Source organism: Natrix helvetica, assembly GCF_964273705.1.
Source record: "Natrix helvetica genome assembly, chromosome: 1".
NCBI lineage: Eukaryota > Metazoa > Chordata > Lepidosauria > Squamata > Natricidae > Natrix > Natrix helvetica.
Window position 1 is genome coordinate 307,355,513 of NC_138548.1, and position 12,590 is coordinate 307,368,102.

At 44.6% G+C, this 12,590-nt stretch overlaps 1 protein-coding gene across 6 annotated transcripts in view; it reads right to left on the bottom strand.

Annotated features, from left to right (window-relative positions):
- Nucleotides 1-1,836: 1,836 nt before the first annotated feature.
- Nucleotides 1,837-12,590, bottom strand: part of FGD3 (FYVE, RhoGEF and PH domain containing 3) — a 112,791-nt gene continuing 102,037 nt past the window's right edge. For all 6 annotated transcript variants that reach the window (XM_081945474.1, XM_081945479.1, XM_081945477.1 and 3 more), the window contains exons 17-19: nt 12,429-12,581; nt 7,458-7,598; nt 1,837-3,078 (exon numbers count right to left, since the gene is read on the bottom strand). In XM_081945474.1, coding sequence (XP_081801600.1) covers nt 2,854-3,078; nt 7,458-7,598; nt 12,429-12,581 — 519 coding nt within the window. In that variant the 3' untranslated portion in view covers nt 1,837-2,853. The remainder of the gene's footprint in view (nt 3,079-7,457; nt 7,599-12,428; nt 12,582-12,590) is intronic.

Here is a 12,590-nt window from a genome sequence, read left to right on the forward strand (position 1 = left end):
TAGATGCTAATAACTGGAAGCATTCTTTGGTCTTAGAGAAATAAAGAACGTTAACTTCACAGGAAGTTGGTCTAATCTCTAAATCAATTTTTCCCATTACCCGTTTCTCCATTACCATGTCGCAGTTTTTGGATACTGCAAGAATAATTATTAATCAATCTAACTGAAGCATTTCTGTGCCATGATCAAGGAGATTAGAAATAGACTGAAATAGGATTTCAGTAAAGCTGCTTATCTTTTCCATAGTAACAATGCTTATTACCTGACTCAGTAATTAGGGTTAACAAAATTTGCCACCTCCTCTACTGGCATCTTTCTAGTTTTCTGAGAGGCTTCAGGAGATGTAACAAGTGATAAGTTGCCTTGAGCAACGAGGGAATAAAACCAGTGGTAACTATGGCTAACTGTAGGGGGAAATCTAATAATATAATTATTTGGTGACATTGAAGGTGATAAAATGTCTCGTGATCTCTACCCATATTCCATCTGCAGATGTCAAAGGCGATGTGCATTGGGTAAGGATGGCTGGGATAGAAAACCTGCAAATGGGGCATCACAGCCATTTTGAAGCTGATGTGCTGATTACCAATAGGTTTTGAGAGTCAATTCAAAGTGCTGGTTATTATAGAACTTAGAAGTCCATACATAGCGTGGTGACAGAATGCCTCAAGGACTTTCAGTCCAAATATTAAAAGGAGATTTGCATCAAGTTCCATCACATGAGTCAAAAGAGCATCAGTGATAGAACTGGTCTTTTCTGCTATAGTCCTCACATTGAGGAACAAATGTCCCAGAGTGTACTAGCCACTATCCCTCCTCATTTTGGAAGGTGCTGAAATATTCACCTCCCTTTTAACCTTAAATTGTGCCCAGTGATGAACTAGCAATCACTTATCTCACACCATTTAGCATATTTTGTCTGCGATGTCCAGATACTTTTCAAAGTTAGCCCCTCATACAATATATGCCACTGTTAAGTAAGCCAGAATTCCCAATGAACTTGACCAGGATTCCACAATATACAGCTTGGGGAAAACTAGGGAAGAAAGTATCTGAATACTGATATTAATACTGAATTTTATATCCTATATTAATACTAATATATAATTCTAGCAGCAATCTGCAGTATATCAGTTCCTGACTTACATTATTCTATAGCCGTGATGGTGAACCTATGGCACATGTGCCAGAAGTGGCATGCAGACCCATCTCTCTGGGAATACCAGTTGTTACCTGTTGCTCTTCCATGTTCCATGTGCAGGGCAACTGCTCTTCGGTTTCTAGTACTCCCCCCCAGCACGCGCTCCCGTTTCGGCACTCACCAACACTACTCTATAGTTTCCTGTAATCCTATTTCTTCCTTTTCTTTCATTTTGATGGTTTTATATAAAGAAATTGATGGTTACTCTTCAGTTCTTGTTTCAGGTAGTAATACCTGCATCCAGAAGTCAATCAGATTTTAACTTCTGTTGCAATAGAAAGCTCATTGCAAATTCTGTAACCTTGGCTTTTAATACTAAGAGATGGTTGTAACAATTGGAGCTGAATAATCAATAGACTTTGTAGGCCCACGGAAGCCCATTTAAAAGCCCTTTTAAATATTTTTATATACAGTAGGGTTTTCTGTCATTTTGAGATAGGAAACATAAAAATTGTAGTACAAGCACTATAAAATGAATAATACTGCAAATTCAGAGGTTTCAGTTCATCCCATTGAAACTTCTCTACAATTTTGATGATTGTCATCATCATCATCATCACCACCATCAAATAAAGATTTCATCTCCCCACTTAAAAAAAAAATTAAGGCACCGAAAACCTATTCAAGTTTTTCTTAAGTCTTCCTGTATTTTGAGTAGCTGCGACAAGAATCAGTGAAACTGGGCTTTATTTGCATACATAAATACATTTGCCAACAAAAAAGACACAGGAAACAAATTCAATTTATACAAGTGTAATATGAACATATTTTTAAAAAGATGTTTAAAATGATATTTACAAATTATATAAATAAATCCTTATTCAAAAAAAGCTAATTGTTTACCTTCCTGGGTGTACCAAAAATGTTTATTGATCAGCAACATCCCAGATTGCAGTATAAAAACATTTGCTTGCACATATTAAAAAAGAGGCGATATAAAGAAATAAGAAAAGTAGGTGTAAAACTGTAAAAAAAAAAAGAAAAAAATGGAAAAATATTTATATATAAATATATAGAAATGCCTGATATTTCACCTTTCAAGATGCCTTCTGCAATAGCTTTAAAAACAGTATTTGTCTTGTGAAAAAAACCCTGTCAAGAAAAGTCAGTGTTAACAAAAGAAATAGCCCCCTTACATTTGATCATATATGGCAGAGAAGAGACCATTTAAAAAAGATCCAAGAGAAAACAGAGAATAGTAGCACATCAGTGGCCAGCCACAAGCCCTTGTACAACATTTTACTTAGAGGCAAAACATCTGTAACAGACTGTACACATCCTTCACTGAAACAGCAATTGAAAGGAATGAAGTAAACAATCAAGGGGAACAGGAAACCATTGTCTTCCTAATTATCTTAGATAAAATGAATGCTTCCCCCCCCTTTTGCCCTTTTCATTAATAGCGATATGAACACTCATAGCAACTACATCAATTTATACACACTAACAACATAGCTGTTGAACAATTGGTACCAAATGTGATGAATAAGAAAAAGATGGGGGGGGGGGAGAGAAATGACTGCGGTTTCTGTATAGACATACCAAAATATAAAGCCATGTATGTTTTCAAAGTGCCATGAATATTCAGAGTTCAGGTGTATTTTCTCCACCCCCCCCATCCCCTATTATGATTAAGATCACATGAAATGACATTAGGGATTGCTGGTTTCCTCACACTGGTCATGAACATCCCCTTTAGCTGCTTTGGTGAGAATATCCATCCATTTCATTTGCAAGTCTTCATCTTCAGCACTGAAATATATTGTCTGCTGGGACTGGCACAGTTTGAAGACGTATTTTGATTCAAACTTTTCAGCAGAATGTGGAAAGTCAACTTCGTATCCCAGCAAGGGTATGCTGCGTGGAATGCGTCCATCCTACATGTCATCCAGAAATAAAGAAAGGTGTGAAAACTAGAAAAAGGTTGAGCACAAGCATGCAACAGATGAACAGGGCCAATAATTTGGAAAGGAAGCCGTTTGTGAATTGGTTTTTCACACTTGAGGAAATAAAAGCATTTTGTAAAAATAGTTCCACAAGTTGGTTTCCATTAAAGCTGGTACACACAAGAGGTGGTTGATGCTATTCCCATATGGTACCAAAGACTGTGGTGAGTTGGCCTTCTACCCATAGGTTTCTGGTTTGCTGGGAAAGGAAAGCATTTTTCTGCATATTTTGTGAATCAGCCAGTGGTGGATTGCTGAGGGTATGACCCGGTACGTACCACTGGTAGTGGCTGGGAGCAGCTGAGAGCGTACCGGTATCGTGGCTCATTTGGCCCACTTGCCTGGCCGTGCTCGATAGCTGTTTTTATGCCAAAAGGAACACCACGCAAGTGTTCAGAGTGTGCGGTGTATACACGCCCCGACAAGCAGCTGGGTGTTGCAGGGATTATAATTAATAATTTAATAATTTATTAAACTTCTAGACCGCCCCCTTTCCCCGAAGGGACTCGGGGCGGTGTACAGGTACTAATTTAAAAACCATACACTCGATAATATACATACTAAAATTGAATTAAATATCCCCTGTACAAAGAATTTAAAAACTTAAACTTTAAAACCAAACCATAAAATTTAAAAATACAAACTGGGGTGGGAAAGCTGGAATTAGGCCAGGCCGGCTAGATGAAACAGGTGGGTTTTGAGTTTCCGGCGGAAGGAGCGGAGGTCCGTAGTCGTTCTAATGTCAGGGGGAAGGTCATTCCAGAGGGTCGGGCCCATCACAGAGAAGGCCCTTCCCCTGGGCGTCGCCCACTGGCACAGCCTAGTGGACGGCACCCGGAGGAGTCCCTCTCTGTGTGAGCGAATCGGCCGGAGGGATGTATGGGGCAGGATACGATCCCGCAAATAGCTAGGTCCTCTGCCATGGAGCGCTTTGAAGATGATAATCAACACCTTGAAACACACCCGAAACGCCACAGGTAGCCAGTGTAGCTCGCGCAGGAGAGGTGTTACGTGGGAGTATCTAAGGACTCCCGAAACTACCCGCGCGGCCGCATTCTGAACCAACTGCAGCCTTCAGGTGCATCTCAAGGGGAGCCCCATGTAGAGAGCGTTGCAGTAGTCTAGCCGGGACGTCACAAGCGCATGAGTGACTGTGCGAAGGGCTCTCCGGTTCAATAGGGGATGCAATTGGCACACCAGACAAACCTGCTGAAACGCCCCCCTGGCCACGGCTGTCACATGGTCGTCCATTGACAGCCGGGTATCCAGAAGGACGCCCAAATTGCGTGCCCGATCCACAGGGGCCAGATGTTCGCCCCCAATGGCCAGTGATGGAATAAGCTGGTTGAACCGGGGCGCCGGTAGCCACAGCCACTCAGTCTTGGACGGGTTGAGCTTGAGTCTGTTACTTCCCATCCAGATCCGTACGGCTTCCAGACACTGGGACATCACTTCGACGGCATCGTTTTGGTGGTTTGGGGTAGAGATGTACAGCTGGGTGTCATCCGCGTACATAGTAATCTACCCCGAACCCACGAATGATCTCGCCCAGCGGCTTCATATATGCATTGAACAGGAGAGGCGAGAGGACCGACCCTTGTGGCACCCCATAAGTGAGCGGCCTCGAGGTCGACCTTTGCCCCCCTGCCAATACAAATTGCGCTCGGCCAGAGAGGTAGGAGAACCACCGCAAAACGGTGCCCCTCACCCCCAACCCCTCCAGTCGATGCAATAGGATACCATGGTTGATGGTATCAAAAGCCGCCGAGAGGTCTAATAGGACCAGGATGGAGGAGCAGCCCCCATCTCTGGCCCTCCAGAGATCATCCACCAACGCGACCAATGCCGTCTCCGTGCTGTGGCCGGGCCAGAAACCGGACTGGCGTGGGTCCAGATAATCAGTTTCCTCCAAGTGGCGTGGAAACTGTTGTGCCACCACACTCTCTACAACCTTCGCCAGAAAGCAAAGGTTGGAGACGGGACGGTAGTTGGCTAACAAAGCTGGGTCCAGGGAAGGCTTCTTGAGGAGGGGCCTCACCACCGCCTCTTTCAGGAGGCCTGCAGGAACCCCTCACTCAAAGAAGCGTTGACTAACTCCTGGAGCCAGCTTCGTGTGACCTCCCAGGATGCCAGTACAAGCCAGGAGGGACACGGGTCCAGTAAACATGTGGTGGCTCGCAGTCGCCTACGCAACCTGTCCATATCGTCAGAAGTAACAGAGTCAAACTCCTCCCAGAATGGAACCTCAAGACCCGCCTCCGACGTCCCCTCCAGACCACTAGTAGGGACCAACTCGCTTCGAATCTGAGCGATTTTGTCCTGCAGATACTCCCCAAATTCCTCTGCTCTACCCTGCAAAGGGGATTCCCGCGGCCTCTGTTGAAGGAGGGAGCGGGTTACCCCAAACAGGGCGGCAGGGCGGTTATCTGCGGACGCAATAAGAGTGGCACAGTACTGACGCTTGGCCACTCTTAACGCCACTAGGTAGGTCCGTAAATGGGCCCTCACCTGTGTTCGGTCAGATTCAGAGCGTGACAATCTCCATCTGCTCTCTAGGCGTCTCTTGTGGCGCTTCATCACCCTCAGCTCCTCGGTGAACCAAGGAGCCTGGGTGGTTCGCTGCTGCAAGAGAGGCCGCAAAGGCGCAACCAGTCCAAGGCCCCAGTGGCCGCACTATTCCATGCAGCCACTAGGTCCTCCATCCGGGTGCGGGTCAGGGCTACAGGAAATGGCCCGAGCTCCGTCTGGAATCTGTCAGGTTCCATCAGGCGCCTGGGGCGGAACCATCTTGCACATTCCGGTTCCGCCTCCCTGCGGTGGGGAGTAGCGGCTGGAAAGTCGAGCCAGAGAAGTGAGTGATCTGACCATGACAGGGGTATGATAGCTAAATCCCCTACTCCCAGATCGCTCCTCCACCGGCCAGAGACAAAGATAAGATCCAGTGTGTGTCCTCCCTCATGTGTGGAGATTTATGGATTATGCATGTGTGTGCTGTGTACATCACATGTGTGCACAGCGTACCGGTCAGGCTCATGCACGGACAGACCGCGATCAGCGTACCGGTAACGATGGTAAGAGCAACCCACCACTGGAATCAACATATTTCTCTTTATCATTCTAGTGTAGATACCAGAGAGTGATCTAAGGATAGCTTTTACTGCTATATAAATCCCATGTATTTCTAGTAAATGAGATTTCATTTTTAAGTATGCTTGAGCTGAGGAAATCTGCTTCTTTCATGCATGATCAAAACACATTCTCAGCAGTTCCACAATTGCATGGATCCAATACTGAACTTTACAAATCCAGTCAAGATTTAAAGTCACGCTGGCTTAAAATGCCATGTCATTTTTCCCCCTCTTAATCTTGGAGAGGATAAATGTTTTTCAAGATTAAAAAAACAAAAACCTATGAAGTATTTATTTGAGAAAAAACATACTTTTCTTGAGACTAAGGCAAACAAATAATTTTTGTGTCCCTTTGTTGGGAAAATAAGAAGGTATGAAAGAAGAAAAAAGACTCCAGGAACTTTTACTAAATTCAATAAAGTGCTTTTGTGGTTGAAAGCGACTAAGCTAAATGTTTCCACCTAAGATTCCCTAACCTTTGGCACTTTCTGTCTGAGTTAAAGCTGGAGACAGTAGACTCCTGAAAATTGTAGGACAGTTCTATTCTCAGGACGATCTGGCCTACTCCATGTTTCTAGGTGTGTCTCTGCTCAAGGCATCTCTAACCTCCCTGAAAGGAAGAAGAAAAAAAGCCACAGAGGCAAAATGTACAAGGACAATTTGCCACCTTCTCCGAGGGTAGATCATCTACATCATTGAATCCACAAGACACTGATCATATTGGACATAGCATTAGCAGACTTATATACCACTTCATAGTGCTTTTACAGCCCTCTCTAAGCAGTTTACAGAATCAGCATACTGCCCCCAACAATCTGGGTCCTCATTTTACCCACCTTGGAAGGATGGAAGGCTGAGTCAACCTTGAGCCTGGTGAGATTTGAACTGCCAAATTGCAGGTAGCCGGCAGTCAGCAGAAGTAGCTGCAATAGTGCACTCTAACCACTGCACCACCGTGGCTCAATATAAATACAGGAAGCCCTAATAAAGGAGGATGATTGGAAAAGGGGAAATTCTATATAGTAGATCATGCAGAGATAAATAGTAGGCTTCCAAAGTGTAAATATATTGGGTGCATACCTCGGCATGCCAGCAGTTTCCAAGCAGTAGACAAGTACATTCCAGCTCAGAGCTTGAGAATTACCAGTCTAACTTATAGTTGTAATATTCTGAGGTATTTACCTGGTTTTCGCCTTGAAGATATAAGACAAGAGGCTCTGTCTTAGGAATGGTGACCCAAACTTTACACCAAGTCTTTCCTTTCTCATGAAAAAGGAGGTGGCTACTGAAGAGACTGTTTTCTGAGCCCAATATGCTTTGTTTCTGGTAAAAATAATAAAAATAGACTTATATTCTCAGGCATTTATCATTCATTATATGTGCTAATACATCCTGGTTTAACTATTGGTTCACACACATAGCAAATGTGCATGGAAGAATGATTTAACAATAAACCAAACTTTAAATATACAGAAGTTTAGATAACTTTTCATATAGTCCTAATTTGATTATTGGTGCAAACTTCACTTGCACAATAGAAACGGAGAACAATTATTAGCACAAGAGAAGCATTTTCAGGCTTAAAATAGCTTGGGGAAGATTTAAAATTAATGTGAATGAAGTGTAGCACTGCTGGAGGGATAAATGAAAATTCCCAATTGTCATGGGAAAGGGGTTTATATTTCCACACTGGCTTAGAATGCTGGGAATGGTTGGAAGAACAGAGAGAGAGAAAAGAGGATGATCAGCAGCAAGGTGGATGGCCTCAGTTACAGTGGTGATGAGTGGCACCACTGAGAAACCTGAAAGACCAGGTTAGAGATAGATTGTTATGGAGAAAATTTATTTAGCTGATTGCTAGGAGTTGAATATAACTTTATAGCATGTAATCAGTCAGTCAGTCAAGCAATCAATCCAGCCATGTGTGGATACTAGCAAAATAGTGGATACAGTGGTAAAATATCCATTTTGGGAGGACATTCTATTACTGATAACAAGATCTTAACACTTGAGCAAAGAAATTACAATTTCACTCAAAACAACTGAACTAAAATTCATTGGGACATTTAACATATTTTTAAAAGATTAAACAGAGACCAAGACTTTTATGTGCTAGTATTAAAATAATCCTTATGCTAAGTCCAGTATGAAATAGCTCCCTTAGACACCCCCCCCAGTGTTGCTATAAAAGATTGGGTTTTGTTTAATGATATCCAAATTTTCATTTCAATATAAAAATCGATTAAGAATGATGGGTATAAGAAGAGAAAGGAATCATGAAATTGTCTAAAATACACACACACACACACACCACCAACAAAACTTTACCACCAAGCTTGCTTCAATAAATCAAGGATAGAGTGTTGTTGTTTTTTCCCTTGATTCTGTGATTATTCATTTTTTTCTTCCTACTTTTCCTTCTATTGTTTACATGCCAACAATTCTGGTTTTCCTCTTATACCTACGGACTGGGCATTTTTGCTATAATCACTAAATTTGAAGAATTGAAGATTTTATAGAAATAGGCTTCTTTTCCCAACCATAAACTTTTCCATCCAAGTTCCTTAAGTTATAACATAAACAGCAAATCTGCTATAAAATTTCCCAACAACAGCATATCAATTATTGAAGAGGAAACCTAGTCAATGAACTTTCTAAATATCTAAGGTATAAACAAAAGAAGAGAAGAATCTGAAGGGAAATATTATAAGAGAAAGTCTGTTAAAAACTTAGAATTCCTTAAAAGCAAGGCTAAGTCCGACAATTTTACGTCTAACATCACAGACCAATGCTTTTTATTTCAAGAACAATAGTAAGAAAGATCTGATCACATATGCCAATATATCTGAACTTATTAAGAAATAAGACACAATAAGAATTGCTTAATAAGGGAAGGAATCTCTCATGGTTAATGTGTTTGCAAATAACTGGAAAACTAAAAAGCAATCTCAGAGGAAAGAGGGATCCTGAGAAAAATGACAGAATTTAAAAGAATTTTAAAGACACTGAATCAAGATGATTTATTAAGATATAATCACAAATTTTTACTCAATATATAATTAAAATTGTATGATACGGAGGATGCAAAATGTGAAAGGAGAAATAACAATAGGACAATGGAAATAACTACAGAAAACATTAACACAATTTGCACCAAGCCACTATTTGAAGGAAAATTAGTACAAAATGTTCTATAGATGGTTGTAAAACTCCATCAATTAATTTCAAGGAAGCAATGATAAACCTTGGAAATATCACAACAAAGAAGGAATATTTTACTATTACTGATTGTTTTTTGCCAAAAGACTCAAAAGTACTGGAAATAAGTATACTGAAACTTCTAAAAAAATTTATGAAAATAAAATTCAAATAAAACCATGAATATTTATTAGTTATGACCTCACAGAATATAAATGAAAAACATCTCAAATTGTTAAAATATGTGCTGACAGCAGCAAGAATCAATTTAGCACAACATTGGGAAAACAGAAATGTTGCCATCAATACAGGACTGGAAGATTAAAAATGGGAAAAAATGCAGCAAAGGGAAAAAATGCAGTATATATTCTTAGCAAAACTCGAAGAAAGTTCAAGCAGGAATGGTTCCCTTATACTGTACATATCACAAAGCAAGGCAAGCTAAGACACTCAGAATATGTTTTTTGAAGAAAAAGTGAAACTGCTTTAAAAATCATCAAATGATCCAAAGGGAAATGAGTAATAATAAACTAAACTTTAAAAATATTCAAATAGCAGTTAGAAGGTGAGGGGAAGGAGGAGAAGAGAAGAGAGGTGTTACTAGAATGCTTTTTCCTATTATTTTCTTTTTTCTGTTTGTTATGTCTTTTAAAAACTTTTTATAATTTCATTTTTGATTCAAACTTTGCTCTAGTACAGGGGTCAAACTCAAGGCCCAGGGGTCATATCCGGCCCTTGGGGGAACTTAGATCTGACAGGGCGGCCCACGGTGCCTTTGCCAGCAGAAACGGAGGTCGGGAGCCCCTTTTCCCTGGCAGAGCATTCGGGCCACCAAAGGTGACATGAGTGATTTCGAGCTGGCCACACCTACCCTGGCCACACCTACCATGCTCCCCGAGGTCAAATACATCCCTGGTGCAGCCCTCAATGAAACCGAGTTTGACACCCTGCTCTAGTATAACGTTTATGTTATGCTTTGTTATTTTATACGTTATTCCAGCGATGGCGAACCTTTTTTGGCTCATGTGCCAGAAGTGGGGGGAGCGCGGGGGGGTCGTGTGCGGGCGTGCCGCACCCACAATGCAACGCGCCCCCAGTGCGCATGCGCGCATAACGCGCCCATTTTTGCATGATTTTTTCGCCTTCCCCAGGCTCCAGAGGCTTTATAGGAGCCTGGGGAGGGCGAAAAGAGCCTCCCCCGCCCCCCCCGGAGGCTTCAGGGAACGTCCGGAGGCTTCCCTGAAGCCTTCGGAACACTTAAAACCTCCCCGCCCCCCCCGCCCCCGGAGGCTTCAGGGAACGTCTGGAGGCTTCCCTGAAACCTTCGGAACACTTAAAACCAACCTCCGAGCAACCCGGACTTCCGGGTTGCTCGGATGGTCGTTTTAAGCGCTCTGAAGGCTTCAGGGAAGCCTCGGGACAGTCCCTGAACAGGCACGAGACGTGCGTCTCCATCGCCCGGGCCCGGATCGCCTCCACCGCGCGGCGCCTCAGGCTCGGCGTCCTTGCGCCCGGCCTTCAAATTGCTGCCGCCGCCACCGCCACTAAGACGGGCTCGGCCGAAGTGAAGTCCGTCAGGCTTCAGCCGCGCCGCCCCCACCTCCTCCTCCTCCTCCTCTAGCCGCGCCATCGCAAGGATTAAGGCGAAAGGGGGCGGGGGCGGGGAAAGCGAAGGGGGCTTTGCATGATTTTTTCGCCTTCCCCAGGCTCCAGAGGCTTTATAGGAGCCTGGGGAGGGCGAAAAGAGCCTCCCCCGCCCCCCTGGAGGCTTCACGGAACGCTCGAACGCAGCGCCGGGGCCCGGCAGGCAGCGAACGAGTCGGAGCCTGCCGACTGGAGGAAGAGGGTGAGAGGCTGGTCCTGTGAACGGCGGCAGCAGCGGCGACAATAGTCGTAACTTGTCGGCGGGCCGCCCCGGCTGGGAGACAAAGGAGGGGAAAGGCGGCAGGCAGCCGAGTTGCGACTATTGTCGCCGCTGCTGCCGCCGTTCACAGGAACCGCCTCTCACCCTCTTTCTCCAGTCGGCAGGCTCCGACTCATTCGCTGCCTGCCGGGCCCCGGCGCCGCGTTCGAGCGTTCCGTGAAGCCTCCGGGGGGGCGGGGGAGGCTCTTTTCGCCCTCCCCAGGCTCCTATAAAGCCTCTGGAGCCTGGGGAAGGCGAAAAAATCATGCAAAGCCCCCTTCGCTTTCCCCACCCCCGCCCCTTTTCGCTGTAATCCTTGCGATGGCGCGGCTAGAGGAGGAGGAAGAGGAGGCGGGGGCGGCGCGGCTGAAGCCTGACGGACTTCACTTTGGCCGAGCCCGTCCTAGCGGCGGTGGCGGCGGCGGCGGCAGCGATTTGAAGGCCGGGCGCAAGGACGCCGAGCCTGAGGCGCCGCGCGGTGGAGGCGATCCGGGCCCGGGCGATGGAGACGCACGTCTCGTGCCTGTTCAGGGACCGTCCCGAGGCTTCCCTGAAGCCTTCAGAGCGCTTAAAACGACCATCCGAGCAACCCGGAAGTCACTTCCGGGTTGCTCGGAGGTTGGTTTTAAGTGTTCCGAAGGCTTCAGGGGAGCCTCGGGACGTTCCCTGAAGCCTCCGGGGGGGGAGCGGGGGAGGCTCTTTTCTCCCTCCCCAGGCTCCAGAGGCTTTATAGGAGCCTGGGGAAGGCGAAAAATAGCTTTTAAAAAGGTGAACTCAGCTGGCCAGCGCGCGCATGCGCGCTGGCCAGCTGACAGGGCAGCGCCTCGCGTGCCCTGACAAATGGCTCCGCGTGCCACTTGTGGCACGCGTGCCATAGGTTCGCCATCACGGCGTTATTCTATAACGTCTTCATTTTGCTTGAGTTTTTTTCTCTAAATTAATAAAAAATAAAAATTAATAAAAATAAAATAATAAAACTAGGAACAGCAATGAAAACTGCTTTTGTCGAGGCAATTAGCTAGTTTATAGTCAATTAAACGTGATAAATATACCTCCATGGTTATTTTTTTCCTTTGTTCTCCTGCACCTTCAGTCCCTGAGACGCACAGGTTTGCTGATGGCAATTGAAAGCAATCTTTGCATACCCTGTTTTGGCGACTATTATCAGCAAGCGTTTTAAATTCAGAACATTTGGCACAGATAACCTGGATTAA